Source organism: Centruroides sculpturatus, unplaced genomic scaffold (assembly GCF_000671375.1).
Source record: "Centruroides sculpturatus isolate CEXI.00-Female unplaced genomic scaffold, Cexi_2.0 scaffold1544, whole genome shotgun sequence".
Lineage (NCBI taxonomy): Eukaryota > Metazoa > Arthropoda > Arachnida > Scorpiones > Buthidae > Centruroides > Centruroides sculpturatus.
This window is the reverse complement of record NW_019385701.1, coordinates 59,552-78,893: the sequence shown is the minus strand read 5'-3', so window position 1 is coordinate 78,893 and position 19,342 is coordinate 59,552. Positions and strand designations below refer to the sequence as shown.

At 28.6% G+C, this 19,342-nt stretch overlaps 1 protein-coding gene across 2 annotated transcripts in view; it reads left to right on the top strand.

Annotated features, from left to right (window-relative positions):
* LOC111641337 (39S ribosomal protein L28, mitochondrial-like) overlaps nt 1–19,342 on the top strand; it is a 35,701-nt gene that overhangs the window by 10,087 nt on the left and 6,272 nt on the right. For both annotated transcript variants that reach the window (XM_023387472.1, XM_023387473.1), the window contains 3 exons: nt 11,160–11,301; nt 17,226–17,369; nt 18,892–19,021. In XM_023387472.1, the coding sequence (XP_023243240.1) occupies nt 11,160–11,301; nt 17,226–17,369; nt 18,892–19,021 (416 nt within the window). The remainder of the gene's footprint in view (nt 1–11,159; nt 11,302–17,225; nt 17,370–18,891; nt 19,022–19,342) is intronic.

Sequence of the window (19,342 nt, the reverse complement as noted above, 5' to 3'; positions counted from 1 at the left end):
GTACAGTCGACCCCCGTATAAGATCATTGATTATTCCGTTTTATATGAATTCCATGTTGTACGAGTCACTTAGATTTTACAAATACGTGTACCGGGCTGTGAACGGCTCACGTATTTGTAAAATTTAAGTGACTTGTACAACATGGAATTCATATAAAACGGAATAATCAATGATCTTATACGGGGGTCGACTGTATTTGAAAAACGCTTGTCAATCCTATAAATCCATAAAAATAACATTTTGATACATCTCTTCTATAAGAGCATTAAAAACACTGGTCACCTTGATTGTTTTGTACTGGGTAGCCATTATTAATGGTGGCTACTAACGATGGATTATTAATCTCTTGAAGGAAGTCTTTACAGTTATATAAGCTAAGCAATGCTTGTGTGATCTTTCATTATATTTCTGTGGATGAGCAACATATAAAAATGACCTTTCTACGATTTCATATATAGTCAAAACCCTCTATAGAGATATTTAGCAGAACAAGAAAAAATATTGTAGTAGAGAAGCTTATTGCTATAATGAGAGTTTTTAAAAAAGTATCTCTTTTCTCATTTTACCTTGTCTGACTACAAATACAGTAATTCTATAAAATTAGACAATGTCAGAACAGAAAAACTTATAGTATTATTAGACATTTATTAAAAAATTTAAGTGTTAAAACATCAAAAACATGCTAAATCTGGAAAATTGCTTTTATCTGTACTGATGCCTACTGACTATAGTTAATGTTCATTTTGGAATTACTATTAAGAGAGTACTACATTTTAATTTCAAAAACAAGCAATAAATTAACTTTTAATTTACTGAATTATTATTTTTGTAGAGAAATGAAAATGCTATGCATTTTACAAATATGGTCAAAGAAGAAATGTATTGCTAAACAGATTTATTGCAATAGAAGATATTCAATTGGGTGAAGTTTTACATTAAACTAATACAAATTGCATAAATATTAAATACTTGTCAATTATAAAAATTGAAATTTAATATAATGAGAATGATTGCAACATAATATTAAACAAGGCAGTTGTTTATAAATATGATTAGGACATAAGAAGAATTAATTGAAGGAAAAATCTTACAGAATATCAAAATCAGTGAAACGAAAGGTTTGGTCGACAGGATAAGGCAAAACATCTTGAGTGGTGTCTCTCTGAAAGTCTTTCTTTGGGTAACCAGCCATTATTTAGGCACACGAAGAAAATCTGAAAAACTCCAAACAGCCAGCTCATTGGTCAGATGAAATCTCAGGACTGACTATCAATTGTTTGGTGACTTTTATCCACTCGGCCACCAGTGAGAAAAACAAGTGAATTTACAGTACAAGTTACGAAACAAATGAAGATTTTAAATAAGGCTATTATAGGAAGTCAGTAGGAAAAGTAGCTCATAATGTAGCTACTTTTAAAGTCATTTAGAGTACTGCACTTTTATATTGTGATAATTACAATACTAATTATGGCTAAAATTGATTGTATTAGAAATAAAAATAACTTAAATGAAAAGAAAAAATTATATATTACGATAATGCAAATATTTAATGTTTTAAAATATCTTAAATATCAAAACATTTTCAAATTATAAATTTACTGAATAAATTATTAAAATGTAGAAGTAAAATAATAATATAAATGTATTCTGAATTTTTCTGAATTAAAAATCCAATAATATAAAGTACTCAGCAAATCACTATACATATAACTAACACCTTATCCTTGCCGAGAAATATAATTTATTTCAAACAAACGTTTTCAGCCTGATTCACAGGCCATCTTCAGGTTTAAAAATCCAATATTAAAAAGATGCATTGCTTTTTAAATTTTTTTTTTAAATATGTAGAAAATTTTTATGAAATTTAATTTTTGAAAACTTTTGGATTGTTATTTAAAAAAATAAGATAATTAATGATATCATCATCATCATAATAGATATTTTGAAGTTATTCAATTTTATGTTATCTTAAATAAATTGAAATTAATACCTTAAAAAATTTATAGAATTCATTCTTTGCTTAAAATTTTCTAATGCTAATTTGAATAAATCTGCTCTTTAACATCATTAATCCTACTTTCTATGGGGTTGTTGCTTTTTCTTGGCTACGTTCTAATGTTGGATGTCCTTCCCCTTTGTGTTTTGTTCTGGTTCGAGACTAACAGGCAACACCAGCTCTAGAGCAGTCCCAATGATATATCTTTGAATAATAGTTCACAAATTTTAAATTGAATTTAATAGTATGCATATCTCAACTTATTTTAATTTCTTTAAAATTTCTTGGATTAATTAAATTAAATTACTTTGAGTTTCTTAAAGTTTTTTAATGATGTAAGAAATGAGATTTTTATTGAGAATATTGTGAGAAAATAAATATATGAGTGTTACTCTGACTTAGAGTTCTAACAAATGAACCGAGCTATGGCTTGGGATTTTGAATATGTGCTTGGCTCTTGGCTGGAGTCCGGAATCTCGGCTTGACTCAAGTCCATATTCCGAGGTAGCCTTGGTCCCGTCTGCTTTGAATTATCGGACTCTGTTGTACACTTTTGCTAGAAGTGCTTGTCGTTTGTATCATTTTAAAATATTATTATTTATTATCTTTTTATAATTCTCTTAATCTAAAAGTTACTAATTTTTAGGTTAAAAGAACTGCATGTCATTCTGACTTAGAGTTTATAGTTCAGTTGTTCAATGCTCAAGTAGTTTTTATATGAATGCTCTCATTTTAGTAATATATAAATGAAAACATATCTGGCATACTGTGTATCTGTTGTTATCATAAATGCAACTTTAATTTAAAAAATGGACTCTGCGGCAATGCAACCTAGCTTGGTTCTGGTCCAAATTCACTGCTCGTCTTGCAGCTTGTTTGTCTAAACCTCGGCTTGGCTCAGTATTTTCAAATAGCCGAGCCAAATTCCAAACTTTTCTTCGATTTTTGTCTTCTACAGAAATATGTTTTTATTTGAGTATTGTGTAAATCTCAACATGACTTTTCAATTAGTTCTTATAAAAACTATATTAAAAAAAGGTATTATTAATATATAAATAATTGTGTTGATGTTTGCATATTTTATACTGTAAATATTATACTTAAATTTAATTTAGAAAATATTATTAAAAGGAAAATATCTTTGTGACAAAACTGCATGGATAAATGAATGAGTTATTTATATTTTATTCAATTCATTATATAATGGATTCGTAACTTTATATCAAATTATTACAGATAAACATTTAATTTAATATTTTTAGAATGGCAATAAAGGGTCAAGTTACAAAAGAAGCAGAGGATTCCAAAATTCCTCCGAGATAATCGGAATGGCAATGACTTCTTTTATTGAAGATAGTCCCGAATTAGTTTCTGATTTAACAAAATCTTTGAAAAAGTATACTATTATTTTCCCTCATTCTTTAAGACCACATTTGTGGAGAGATTATCTTATCACTAAAGAAACCCAGAAGAAAAAAGGGTAAGATTAAAAACCAAAAAGTGTTGTTATTCATTGAAGTAATTATAGTAAATAATTTATATACATATGATCAAAGAGTAACTTTACAAGCCAATAACATAGACAAATACATTTATTGTGTAAGTGAAGTTATACAGGATTTATATGCAGGAAATACTTTTTTTTAGCAAAAATCACTCAGCACTTATTGCAACACATAATGTGCTTCATCCCATCCTCAAAAATTCCTGTCCTGGTTGTAGCAGCCACCTGGTAATGACAATTTTCACATTTTGTCAGTAACAAAATGGTGATTGCATGTCTGTTTCTTTGAAGAAGTAGGAAAAATATGAGTCATAAGAGACCAGATCGCCAGGATTTACTATTACTAGATTCTTTATAAGTGAAAGTGATCATTATCTAATTAATTCTAAATTTAGAAAATTTACAAAAATTCTCAAATAGACAAGACTTTAAAATAAGTGTCTTCTTCATTTCTTTCAGGAAATAGTAGTTTCATGATGGAGTGGATGCTTCTTTAGAGACTTCTCATCTGCCTCAATATGTAAAATATCAGGAATACTGCACACCATCAGATAATAATGTGAGATTTTATTTCCTGATAGTGTGTGAAAGGGATGAAGTGCAAAGACTTTTTTAAAGTATTGTTTATTTGAAAAATTTTGTAAATGTTTTATGTTTATACTTATTGTCCTGACCATTTTATTAAATCTATATCTAGTTAACTATTTTCTTGTGGAGAAGTTTGTTATCTTAGACTATTTTTTAATAAAAATTTGTCTAAATTTTTTAAATTGCAACAGCTTGTACCTATTTTAATACAAAATTATTACAAATCACTAATTTTCATTTAATCAAAATACCAGTATTTCTGAAATTTTCAATAAACTTTGAGAGCATATCCCCTCATATGTAAAGGATGAAAATCTTATAAGAATAGAAATCTGGAAATATTTTGTTGTGGAATATCATTTGTCTGCTTTTGGCTACTGTCTTAAACAGATTTGGCTACTTCTGTCACTTTCCATCTGGCCACTGACACTACTTTTAAGAATATGTTTGTATTTTGTGTTATGTGAGACAGAACAACTAGGTTCATGTATATGTTCTAGTTAATTCTCAGATATTTACTCAGTCAAACACAGAAATCGTCATAGTTGATATAGTGCACGGAAACTATCGATTATCGACAATATCAAAATGAAAAATTATTGATGGCAAGTATCGCGTATATCGAGACAAAAATATTGATAGTCTGTAGTATTGTACACTCTCATCCATCACCAGTGTCACGAAAAGAACTCTCTCAAACAGTAAGTTTTACATCTTGGTGTGAAGAATATTCTCCAAAATCTTTGCCAAATATTTCAGCAATGCCCTAGAAAAGTTTTTATTAGTGAAATGTAATGATTCTTTGATTGTTAATGTGCTCATTCATTGAGCTTAGGATTATTATAAAATTTAAATTGTTTTATATATTTGTATCATATTCTGATGTCTCTCAACATTACGTTAATTCAAAACATTTGAAGAAAAACTACATATTGATACATTTTATAATGTTTTCTTCTAGAAAAGGACATTACCAGCAAATTATAGACAGTTTTCAAAAATCACTGTCCATTTCAATGAAAGAGTTAAAACTAACACGTGTCACTCGTAGCTCGATATGGAAACAAATCGATAAGGAAGTACTTGAGGTAAAGAAAAGTTAAATATATAAAGTTTTATAAATGTAACTAAATTTTAAAAATATATATAATGTTCTTAAATAAGAAAGAAACTAATCTGTTTGATATGGTAATATCCTAGGAGATAAATTTGGAAGTTCTTTAATTACTTCATGTGAAATTTTCAAACTTGACACAATGTCAATAAATAAATAAATCGTGTGGCAGCTTGGTTTGGCCTAGAGCCAACACTTTTATTAAAAACATATTTTTGGTGAAATTTCTGACCATCCTCGGCCTAGAGCAACTCATTTAACAGATGAGAATTGCTGTTCTACAGCATTCTAACTTCTTATGAGTTGGTGGCAGCTCAGCAAGTCAATGCTGCATCAAATACGCCCTTACATGTATAAACAAAACATAATGTTTAAGTTCTATAGATTTTTACATAAATAATAATAAAAATAGACAAAAAAAAAACCTAGCATTTTTTTTTAAATGACAAGCTGGTTAAAAATCAATTTTGTAGAACATCACTCTAATTTATTAACTAAACAGTTCTTTGTTTTATTTATTTACTTCATAATTTGAAAATAAATTCAGTGAGAACTCATGAACAAACTCTTTAATTTTGATTAAAAAAGATAGGACTTTTTAAAAATAATTTTAATATGATTAATAAATAATATATATAATTATCATAAACTTTATAATGTACATTTTTTTCCTTTCAGATTTACCACAAAACAAATAATTCAACTGATGAAGATATTACAGAAACTGCCCAACTTCTCAATATCATTCATATTTACAATAAAAGTTATCACTTGTATTATATTTATTGGGCAATTATGATTCAACAAATTTTTCTTCATAATAATGAATTTGATAAAGGTTTGTATCAAATTCTAAACAAATTACGAAGTTGCAGAAGTAAACATTTATATATTTACTACTTTCCTTAGTTTTTTATTTGTATACATTTGTATATCTAATACTGTAATTATATTTAATTTATTTATATCTATATATTTAAAAGCAAACAAAGTCACTTATTTCATACCAGTGGTGGTTCATGACTGTCTATTGTGGCCCTCTGAGTAACAAATACAAGTTTACATAACATATTACATCATATTACAGTAAATTAAATATATGTACAGTTATCTAAATATATAAAATTACTTGTCCTGACTGACCGAGTCACTGATTCATCATCGCCCAGAGCAAACCGCCGAACCTAAAGAGGTGAAATTTGGTACACAGTTAGAGTACGTCTTGAAAACGCACACTAGGAAGGGATTTTTCGAAATTCCCATGCGGGGGGAGAGGGAGAGCATTAAGGTTTAACCAGAAGAACGGCTTCTACTGTACTATTTTAGATGCGATTTTTTGTTTTCAACTACGTTTAGTCTTCATTGAGTATTAGGTGTATTAAATTGATAACATTTCAGACATTGTTATAAATATTTTTATCTATTTCGATTTTAAAAATGTTCGAACGTTTTAAATTCGAATTTGGATTGCATATTGGTTCGATTATAGAACGATTGTAAACGTTCCAGAAAATTGATCAAATTGAAAATAGTTCATTTGATTCTCAGCAATTCTCTTCAGCGGTAGGTGTTATATAACAATTACTATGGTTATTGAAATATTGAACATAAATGGAGTTTGCTTGCAAAACCTCCGCGGACGAAGTTGCGGGTAACAGCTAGAGTGTATATATAAATGTATAAAGAAAAATAAAATAAAATAAAAATTATCATTATAAATAACAAAATATGTATATGAAAAAAATAAGCATAGGTTAATTAAATATTAAAATGTTATATAATAATACATTATATGAAATTCAATGAAATGCAAGATATGCAAAAAAATACTAAAATCAAGGCATTAAATTAAGAGCTGTCTAATCGTTTGATTAAGTATTTCCAGGCCGAAGGCAATCCTTTCAGAATCTCTAGAATTAATGCATGCATCATGCAATCTGCTCTTATATATTTCAATTTTTTCAGCGCAAATCACCAATGTTGGTGAATGTACTGGTTTAATAATACTTGCTTCGTCCCATTTGACGATTGAGCTTTCAACTTGCGCCAACTGCAATAGTATTGTGGCATTAGATCCCTTGCTGATATTGTATTTGTGTTCTTTTAATCTGACTCCTAAACTTCTATTAGTGACACCAATATAATTTTTATTAATGTCTAGTTCACAATTTTTATATGGAATCCATACAGGATTCCATATAAGCAGGAATGCACAAAAAGAGCAGGAGTGTATACTCCTGCTCTTTTTTCTTTATCTATGCTATCTTTGTCATTCCTTAATAATTTGTACAGGTTAGGAGCTCTCTTGAAAATTAACTTGGACTTTTTTGCGGGCTGAGATTTCCTTCATGATGGCTTTTCTCTTTCTATCCTAAGTGAACTTTGTGATTTTGCTGAAATTGCTGTTTTGAGCCTTAGTTTTCTTTATTTTGTAATTATAATTTGTTTATTACTTTATATGTTACTTTACATGTAAAAAACAATTGATATGAGAAATTGGAATATACCAAAGATTGCAAGTTTTATAGGTAGAGAAAAACTTTTTATGATTTGTAAGGCAAATATTTACCAAAAGAACAAAATCAATACAAGAAAATCTTCTCTTATTCATATTTTATATTATGAAATGTCATGTCTTATCCTTACCTCAATATGAATGTTTCTTAAGTACAGGTATACCTTGCCTTACGTTGGTAATTTGTTCCAGGAGAGGTGACATAAGTCAAATTTACTTGTCACTAGGCTAAACCACAAATAACCATTCCCAGTTCTGTATTTTATTTATAAATGCATTTTTAATAATATGGTTAATAAGAATCTATTGTAAGCTTACAAACAAATAAATTTTTAAAAAATAGTACAGAAAAAAAAAGTAATCTAAATTTACAAATACATGTACTGGTACATAATATTTGCAAATATACATGTTTACAATTTGGCGATGTTTACAGTACATCACAGACTCTTTATTTGTGAATGTAGTTTGCTCTAATACATTATAAAATAAGATGATTTTGTAAGGTTAAATAACAAATACAGTAGTACCTCAGGATATGAATGCTTCAGCGTACAAAATTTTCAGGATACGACATAAAATTCGAACACATTTTTGCTCCACAGTATGAACAAAAACTCACCATATGACGTTACATTAGTTCACAGCGCCACTGCCACAATCATGTATTCCTTCTGTTCATCAGTCTCAGTCTGCGGTGTTTGCTTTGTCGTGGAAGGATCTCACTCGATAAAGGAAATCTTGAGGTATTATCAGAAAGTGACTGATTTTATTGAAAAGAAACATCCTGAAAAGGTTCACACTGACCGTATTGCTGCTCAGTTTAATGATATTTGCCTAAGTCATTTTAGAAACATTTAAAAAGTAGACAAAGCCAAATATCTTTGGATAGATACTTTACCAAGCAACCTCTATCCAGTGAAAGTGCTGGTGGAAGTGAAAAAAAGAAAGCAAAAAGCAGTGAATAAAAAAGTTTTAAAAATTATATAAAACAGAAAAGATAAAATAATTAGTGTTAAGTTATTTTTAAGTTATTGTTACATTATGTTATGTAAGTTAAGTTTTAGTACCATTTCCCTTTTCCCTCTCCTCCGCCACCAGTTTACAACTCCATCATTGTCTATCCTCAAAGGTAAAGTGCAAATAAAACTACACTTTTTATTAGTTATTATTCTATTATGGTTATTTATACATTTACATCTACAAAATGCATTTTTCAGTGTTTCCCTTACTAAAATTATTATTTTTTTTTAATGTACTACTTAGCTTTAATTTGAGTGTGTTTTTCTGGGAATGGATTATTTGGTTTTACATGTAATCATATGGGGAAAAATGATTCACCTTACGACATTTTCATGATACGATATCAGTTTAGGAATGGATTAATTTCGTATCCTGAGGTACTATTGTATTTATATTTAGAAGCAAATTACTTTGGCTTTTATTGTTGGTGAAACCATCTTATAATAAGCTTGGTCGAGCTGATCTGATAGTATACTCCACAAAAGTGAATCAAATATTAATTTTGTCTAAAATAAATTTTATAAATTCTTGGAATCAAGTAGTTGTTGTGCATGCACATGGACATGCACAATAAATGGATTGAATGGAACATAACACTTGTGCAATGTGACTTCACTTTCGTTACCTATGTGCATGGTCATCTGACAGATGGACAAAAGTCCTAACATAAGCACTTTACCACTATAGTGGAGTGTGCTAGAAAAAAACTATTCATTATAACAAAAAATTAAAGAAAGTTAATTTAAAAGCAATTTTAAATAAATTAAATATAGCATATATGTAATATTTACATAAAATCAATTATTTTCACACTTCCAGAGAGAAGTTTAAGATATAAATGAACAAATGTTTTTGATTTATTTCATAAACATGCTTCCATCATGGAATTTTAAAGCATTGTATTTTTTAATACTAAACCTGAAGCAGAATCAGGTTTAGTATTTTTGAATACTAAACCTGAAACAGATCTTGTGATGTTTAAAAATTTTTTTGTTGCATTTTGGTTTGTAATCCATCAAGTTTTTGAATGTTGTAGAGTCTACATGACTATTTAATTTGTCTGTAATTGTCCAAAAAAGTGAAATAAGTCTGGTTTACCAAAACAGGTCTTGTANTCAATACTTGCAGGAAAAACAACAAAAGTTATTAAATAAATGTAGAATATCATTTATTCAGATGGATTACTGAAAATTAAACTTCATTCTTTTGAATCTTGATATGGTTAATGTTTATTTAAAATTTAACATGGAAACTATTCAGATTATCAGTTACTAAATTTTGTTGTTTATCTTTCAGTCCTTTTATTAGTTTTCTTTATGATTTTCTTTTATTTTTGTTAAATATTTTCTTATCTCTATTAATGTAAAGTTTGCTTCTGTATTTAGATATACCATATTATTTTATATTCTGTATTTTTCTGTATTAAAAAGCACTTATGGATGGAAAATGTTACTTCTTATAATCATTCTTGAATTTAGTTAAAAAGTTGACTAATTTTAAGATTTGATTTACTGTTTTATGTGTAATTAGATAGTGCAATACTTTTTTATATACTTTAAAACCTTGTTAAGTTGAACTGCATTAACTTGTTAACTTGAAGCTGTCTACATGTCCTGGGCATAGTGTATAGAATATTCCATGTAATACAGTCTCGTTAACTCAATATTCTATTTTTTCATGATTTCTCCATTTTTCATATGTCCTTGATCATTGTTTTCTCTTATATTTCATATGAATACAAGTAGTTAAAATAAACAAACACTACAGCTTCATGTTGAACCCAACACCATGCCATTACTACTCATGTTAACATCCTTTAACTGATTGTGTTCCAATCAGAATGCCAGTAACACTAACGAGTTCCTTCACAACACACTCAAAAGCACCATACAATTTTATAATCAATCTGTAAACAGATTTTTGAGAAATGGCTTAATAAATGGAAATTTAAGGCCACAGAAAAATTTGAGAAAAGTTAGTATTAAACTCTTTAACTCAAAGTCAGGATATTTTTACCCCTTAAACTTACAGTGAAACCTCTTAGTCAATTTCCAGAAATACTTGTTGCTAAATAGAGGGAAATAGAAAGCTACAAAATATTTTTCTTAAATCTGTATGAGAACAACTTAACTCAAAATGGTAAGGTATACCTGTATATGATTTTATTATTAAATTGAAAAAAAGAAAAGTCATTTTTTCCAAATGAACTACCAGATTTTTATCAGGATGAACTATGGCTACGATAAAAATTAGGCAGATTATTTAGAAATTCTATATCAGGTTGGTTGTTTAGAAATATATCAGGTTGGTTGTTATTTATACAAGAAAAACATAATAGTAATATCATTTTTAGAAACATAAATAAAAATCTTTCTTAAAATTGAATATAAATTGATCAGTTATAAATTATATTTTAAGGATTGCCCATTGGTGGATTCCACAGTTAATTCGTACAATTGTCTACAGTGAAATATTAGATAAATATATGCGTGTCACTGTTACACCCAGAACTTTGAAATTGATTGATGATCATTATGGATTTGATAATTATATTTTAAAGGTATGTATTTATTTCTCAAATCCACAGTATGCTAGAACTGTAATGTAAATATGGTAAATGGTATTTCTATCACACATTAGAAATTTTCCAGGCTTGACTTATATGCTGCAATTTATGGTAAACAAATCTTGATAACATGAATTAAGTTTAGATATTTCGGACTTTTATTGAATGAATTATTTTGAAATATATCTTGTTGTTTTTTTTATAAATTTATTATTATATGTAATAACAGAAAAGAATATAATTTGTAAGAAGTCAATCAAAATAACTTGAAAATGTACAGTTACTATTACTACAGTGCTAATTAACTTTTTTCTGTATTTGATTAAAGAATAGTTTATTTTAATATTTTTTTAAAATAGTCATTTTTTCTATATACATAAAAATATGCATTTTTATTCATCATATTATTTATATACATTATGAATACAAAACAGTTATAAATGTCAGAATTCTATATTTTCCCCATTTCATTTGATCCACCTATATTTATATACATAAATAGACTTATTTAGTACAGTCAGCTTGCATAATTTACTAAATAAAGTTAAATAAAATAAAATTTATTTACAAAAACAAATTAATTTTCTAAATGACTTTGAAATCTCTGTATACTCTCTTTGATATGCAAACTAGCATGTCTTTGCATAGGACTGCATCCGTTTAAAGGGATAGATGCCTTAAACTTTAACCTCTATTTTCTGAGTACAGTGGAATGGTCCACTAAAACCAGATGTTTGAATTGTTCTACAATTGGAAATTCGTTATCCTTTTTATTTGTTGTTGTAAATGTATGTGAATTACTTATGGTATTTTGTTAAAGAAGAGTGATGATGATAAAATTTTTGCATACAATCAGAGATTGAACCCATCTTTGTTTACTAGAAAAAATCTATTCTACTCAAAATGGAACATTTATTACAGTACCACTTTTTATTGTATTACTTCATATCTAATTATTAACTTAGCCTAATTATAGTCCAATAATTTGAAAGAGCCTAATTATAGTCCAAATAATTTTTAATTTATAATTTTAGAGAAGTCAAAACTTTATTTGTAGATAAACATTTTTTGAGTTGCTGAAATGCTAATAGAGTGAAATTATGTTAATTTAAGAATTTATTGTAAGTGGGTGAATTCAATTAAATTATATATATATTTATTTATTTATTCTGTTTTATAGAGAAAATTTTTCAATACTTACAGGAAAAACAACAAAAGTTATTAAATAAATGTAGAATATCATTTATTCAGATGGATTACTGAAAATTAAACTTCATTCTTTTGAATCTTGATATGGTTAATGTTTATTTAAAATTTAACATGGAAACTATTCAGATTATCAGTTACTAAATTTTGTTGTTTATCTTTCAGTCCTTTTATTAGTTTTCTTTATGATTTTCTTTTATTTTTGTTAAATATTTTCTTATCTCTATTAATGTAAAGTTTGCTTCTGTATTTAGATATACCATATTATTTTATATTCTGTATTTTTCTGTATTAAAAAGCACTTATGGATGGAAAATGTTACTTCTTATAATCATTCTTGAATTTAGTTAAAAAGTTGACTAATTTTAAGATTTGATTTACTGTTTTATGTGTAATTAGATAGTGCAATACTTTTTTATATACTTTAAAACCTTGTTAAGTTGAACTGCATTAACTTGTTAACTTGAAGCTGTCTACATGTCCTGGGCATAGTGTATAGAATATTCCATGTAATACAGTCTCGTTAACTCAATATTCTATTTTTTCATGATTTCTCCATTTTTCATATGTCCTTGATCATTGTTTTCTCTTATATTTCATATGAATACAAGTAGTTAAAATAAACAAACACTACAGCTTCATGTTGAACCCAACACCATGCCATTACTACTCATGTTAACATCCTTTAACTGATTGTGTTCCAATCAGAATGCCAGTAACACTAACGAGTTCCTTCACAACACACTCAAAAGCACCATACAATTTTATAATCAATCTGTAAACAGATTTTTGAGAAATGGCTTAATAAATGGAAATTTAAGGCCACAGAAAAATTTGAGAAAAGTTAGTATTAAACTCTTTAACTCAAAGTCAGGATATTTTTACCCCTTAAACTTACAGTGAAACCTCTTAGTCAATTTCCAGAAATACTTGTTGCTAAATAGAGGGAAATAGAAAGCTACAAAATATTTTTCTTAAATCTGTAAGGGAAGGTGGGGAAAAATGAGATTGGCTCTTTTTTCATAAACAGTTACATCCATCTGTGTAAGGAAAGTGTCAACAATTAGCATGCATTCACAGCTTCAGTTTAAGGTTACAGTAGTCATATTTGAAAGGATGGTGTTTGAATAAGGTTGTATTCTTTACTATTTTTCTTCACAAAAATATTGAAAGCATACAATAATGGCATGATAGGAATTTTATACAATATTTGAAACATTAAGTTTCATTTAAAACGTTGCAACAGTTCTCACATGGTAAATGCTTTTTCAAAATGGGTGGCTTGGAAAAATGGGGTAGTATTTTGTTTTGCCCATACTCCAGTAGAGAAGTGTCAACCTGGCTTCATGAACATCCTGGATGGACAGTGACTATATATCAGACAGCTGAGCTAGTTGCAAAAGCTTATCTTAAAGCAGTTAGTAGCATCTTAAAACACTTCCAGTTGCAAATATAGGATTTGCAAAAGCAGGAATCTATTCTCTGAGAAATAGCATTTTTGAAGCTCATAAATTTGCACCTGCAACAGTCACTGAGAATCCACTCTCTCCTGGGCCATTTAGTCTGAATGAAAATCTAACAGACCAGTTAAATCCAACTGTTTCAACTCAAATAAATCAACTGCGATAGCTAAACAAATTACGACTTTATTACCTCCTTCCATATTCATAACCACATTCTCCATGGAAGCTAAAGCATTCATCTTTAATAAACTAAAAGACCTTCCCACTAATTCATACAACTTGTAAAAAGTTGATGTCAAGTCCTTGTGTCCATCAGTACCATATTTCAAGGCCGTCATGCTTGCAAATACACTGCTGCTCAATTCAGGCTACCAACATCACACATAATACATTTATGTGAAGCCCTCTTTCTCATAACTGAAAACAGTTATTTTCAACTTAATGGCACACTATATAAACAAATACAGAGAGTGCCAGTGAGTTCTCCTCTATCACCTATGTTGGCAGAGCTCATTATGCACAACATTGAACATTGTATTTTCAATGCCTCCTAGACCATTCAATACTCCACTGAACTTAAACATGGCTGCTAAAGATGGAAATGAGTCTTTATCAGAGAGATAGCAGATGAAAAGTGAACGAGGACTTTTGTATATTTCACCAAAAGACATTATTTTAATTCCATGTTTGCAAGCTGCCTGTATTATTGTGGTATTTATGCTGAATCTGTGAGTGGAGATTATGTGACCTAAGGGTCGACACATCTTTAGTGCCTTGTCAGGATTGACACCACTGTGTTTCAGGGAACATGGAAGCTGAGATGGCAGTTATAAATGTCGCACTGTTGTGCAAGCAGCTCCATAAGTGGACTGACCGATTCGTAATGTCAGCCAATCAAGAGACAGCATATGGAAGTGACTCAGACTCTTAATTAAATTAATTAACAATTAATAATGATTTAATCAAATAAAAAAAAAAGTTGAGAAGATACAGAATTTCCAGATTTTTCATAGCGAGAGAGAGAGAGAGAAAGGAGAAAATTCACATAACGGGCACGAGTTGAATAAATACTTTGTGGTGGAAGTGGATATCCTGATGGAGCTCTTGTCAATTGATGCAGCTTGTTCACTTGATGATCCATTTGAAACTAGTATCCAATAGAGGGCAACTGGCCAATATCAGGCGATATCAAAATAAAGTGTATTCAGATAGTCACTGATCTTGATTATTTGGAGGGATTTGTTTCTCTCTGGTCAATGATATTCTAGAAGGGATCAGTTATGACTCTCCTGATCAGAGGGATTGATGATGACTGGCTTTTCCTTAGTGATATCCACAGACGATATTGGCCATCCAGAGGTTAATAGATCACGAGAAAGCATAGTGTTGCCTTCGAGAAAATGTAATGGGAGACTTTCTCAGGTAGCTACAAACAACGATTGTTATGTAACTTGGACAATATTAATATTAAGATCTAATTTTGATATAGGAAGTTCGGCTACATCACAATTACATTGCATGCACTCAATGTCATAGTTGGGCACATGATGCAACAGATGAAAATGAAAATGGGACAGATGAAAATGATTGTTCATTTATTGTGTGTGAAAAAGTGATTTATGTTTAATATGTTCTGTTATTTAATAAATCTTTAACTTTATTTAATAAAATGATGTTAAACAAACAAAATGTTTTTGCCATACAGTTACATACCCCATTTTGCCCATGAGGGCAAAACAGGACTTTCAAAGATATCTTTAGCACATTATTAATTAAGGTGTTAAGAACTAAACTACATGGTATATAACATAAGTAACAGACAAGTCCATCTTAATAATGTTTTTTTTTTTTTTTTTATTTTAATGAAAACAGTTATAAATTTCTTAAATGCCCCATTTTGCTCTATCTTTCCTTACTGAAACTGATCTATCATAACTAAGTAGAACATGTCTCTGTCTTTTAAGCACACAAAACAAAATTCTCCCTTTATAGCTAATAACAGAAATCTTTTGCAATGATATACAATTAGCCATGTGAACAAATCTCAATTCAAAAGATGGTAGAAACTTATAATATTTTATAAGAATCATTAGATATTTTAATGTAACTTTAATTTCAGAGTTAATTCACATACTCAAACTTACTTACCAAAGCTTACTAGATTACTAGATTTAACATTTTTATTACTAAAATTGATAATTATACCACTTTTTTGCTTGAGTCTAATGTGCTACTTAATGCAATGCTTATCTCATTTTCATCAAAACTCAAAAAAGTTAGCTTGCAAATAAATATCTTTATCACTAAACATACAGCTGTGGGAAGATAATGTATTCAAGCATCAAAAATGTTTTTATTGATGTTACAGTACTTCATGATATTTACATTTCTGAATATATTTATTATATGAGACTATTCAAAACAATCCACTAAACAATGCATTAATTATAAACAAAACATACTAACCTTATTGCACTTTGCACTAATATTATTATTAGAAGGGCCCACACACATTGTAACAAAGAGCAAGACAAGCAGAAGTAAATAAAAAGAATGGCTGAGATTTCTGAAATGCATGGCTATAGTAAAGACTTAATATATAAAATGGCAAACAAACAGAGAAACCAACTCAAGGATGAATTGAATAGAACTCCAATAAAAAATTATTCCACAGAAAGATACATCTCCCTACTGTATTATTATAACATATGAATGCCATATGCATTCTTGTATTGAGAAATTGAAGTATGAAGTAGAAATCACTTACAGATGTAAGCCTGATACATTCAAAATGCTTAGGAATGAGAAGGATCAAGTGGACATAGAAAGAACACCGGTGTATATAAAATTCCACTCAAGGATAACAGGTTTAATAGAAACCTTGTATACATCGGGTCTACAAGTATATTAAATTACTATGCCTTAATTTTTTTAAACTATTGTACTATAATTAAAGTTAATGTTTTTACCTTTTTTAAGGTATTTATCTTTTTATTCTTTCTTTAAAAAGGTTATCTGAAATTGTTCTGCCCAATTGTTTTGGATAATCAATACTGTATCATATTTTACACTTCCCCATTACAAAAACTTCTACATCAAATTGATGTAAAAATTTACGCTTATCTGACAAAAAATTTAACTTAAGTATATAATGATTTACATTTGTATGCAAACATTTAGTTTCATTATATCTCTTATTTAATTGAGTGTGTAAATATTATTATTGCTACTTTATTACTTTTTTAACAGACTCCAGTTCAAGATCTTAAATCACAGTTAGCTTTAGATTTGAGAAGATTAATGTTATTGACTCTAGTTCGTCGTGAAATGTATCCTGATGATCCAGAGAAACAGGAAAAAATATATAAAAAATATGAAGCATTTATTATTCCAGTAAGTATTATGTTTAACATATAAATATTATGTTTAAATCAAATTATAGTTTTTTGTTCATTTATGTATAAAAGCAAAAAATAAATAAATAAATCACTGCCAATTTCAGGAAATCAACTTTTAATATTAGTCAATATTAATTAATTAAAACAAATGTTCTCAGTCTAAATCTGGCCGTAATCAGCTAAAATCTTAGATATTTAGAATCTACTTCAGAATAATTTAGCATAGAATATATAAACTGACCACTATTCTGACCTGAGACCTTTAATCAATGACTTACCAATTACAATATAATAACACAATAACAATGTGAATTGTTACTGTGATTGTTGTCAGAGAAGAACAATAGTGTAGACTCTGTCACAGATTGTACTTTTATGGAAGAGGGATCAGCAAAAATACCGATTCAAAACATTGCATGCACTCAATGTCATAGTTGGGCACATGATGCAACAGATGAAAATGAAAATGGGACAGATGAAAATGATTGTTCATTTATTGTGTGTNTTTAGCATAGAATATATAAACTGACCACTATTCTGACCTGAGACCTTTAATCAATGACTTACCAATTACAATATAATAACACAATAACAATGTGAATTGTTACTGTGATTGTTGTCAGAGAAGAACAATAGTGTAGACTCTGTCACAGATTGTACTTTTACGGAAGAGGAATCAGCAAAAATACCGATTCAAAATTCATTTAAATAAAATATTTGGGAATAAAATGGTCTTCTGAATAATTCTTGAACTCGGATGAACATCAGATTCAAATGACATAACATTTTGTTTCATTCTCCAAAAAACCCCCTTTTTAAGTGGTCATCAAATTGACTGATAGCATATTTATCCAGCAAACATTGCTAATTTTAGCTTAGCACTAAAAATATTGATAGTTTTTCATCATAGTTTTATTCAAATTTTTGTTGTTTTTATAGCAGTGTTCATTTTTCATATAAAAATTAAAAATCAAATAAATATATTTTCAGTTCCTTTTGTCCTTTCCAAAACCAATTTTCTCCCTTCAAAGTGGGAGTCCTAGATCATAGAATAATAGGACTGTAATCCCACCTACAATGAGAGCCCCAGGTCTTGGAACAATAGGATTATAGGATTTAATTAAAGTAAATTAATCCTATAATTCGGGAATTCTACCAGGAGTCTGTAGATGGGTATAAATACAACAAAAAATGACCTCAGTGATGTTTTAAAAAATTTCAATTCTGTGTTGTTGGAATCAGATCCTCAAAGAAAAGGTTGGCATCAAATGTATAGTGTATATGTGTTTTTTAATATCATATCACAGGTTTTTAACAAAGAACTGTTTGTATCTTCATGTTGTTAATCATCTGTATCTGGTTGGAATGTTGAAAAAGGATAAACACTTTAAAATGACCAAAAATTATAAAAATAAATTAATCCTTGGGACTTGATAATTCATGTAAACATTAAAGTGCATTGTCAATTAAGAAAACTTTAGTAATATAGTTCTAATCAAATAAACTTTTTCTTCCAGGAAGAAGAAGCTGAATGGTTTGGTCTTTCACTTAGAGATGCCTTTGAAAAACAAATAAGTATAGAAAAGAGTGTGAAACCAGTTCCTTTAAAACAAATCTACAGAAAAGAATTGTTTGAAAAGTTAAAAGGTATAGTTCATGATTTAGATATTTTGTAAATTGTCTGTATTTATGCTTAAAATATTTTTGTATAAAATGTTCATTATTTTTTTTTTAGCAAGTATAACAATATAAAGTTTTTATTTAACATATTCAAAACTGTCAATTAATAGAAGTGAACAGTGCATTGATTAAATAAATTTGCAGTAAAACCTCATTAAGTTGAAGTTTGAGGTAAAAAAAATCCCAACTTTGAGTTAACAAGTTTAATATTTGATTAACTCAAATTTTTCTGTGACTGTAGATTTCCCATTACTGTCATTTCTCAAAAACCCATTCACAGAATGATTA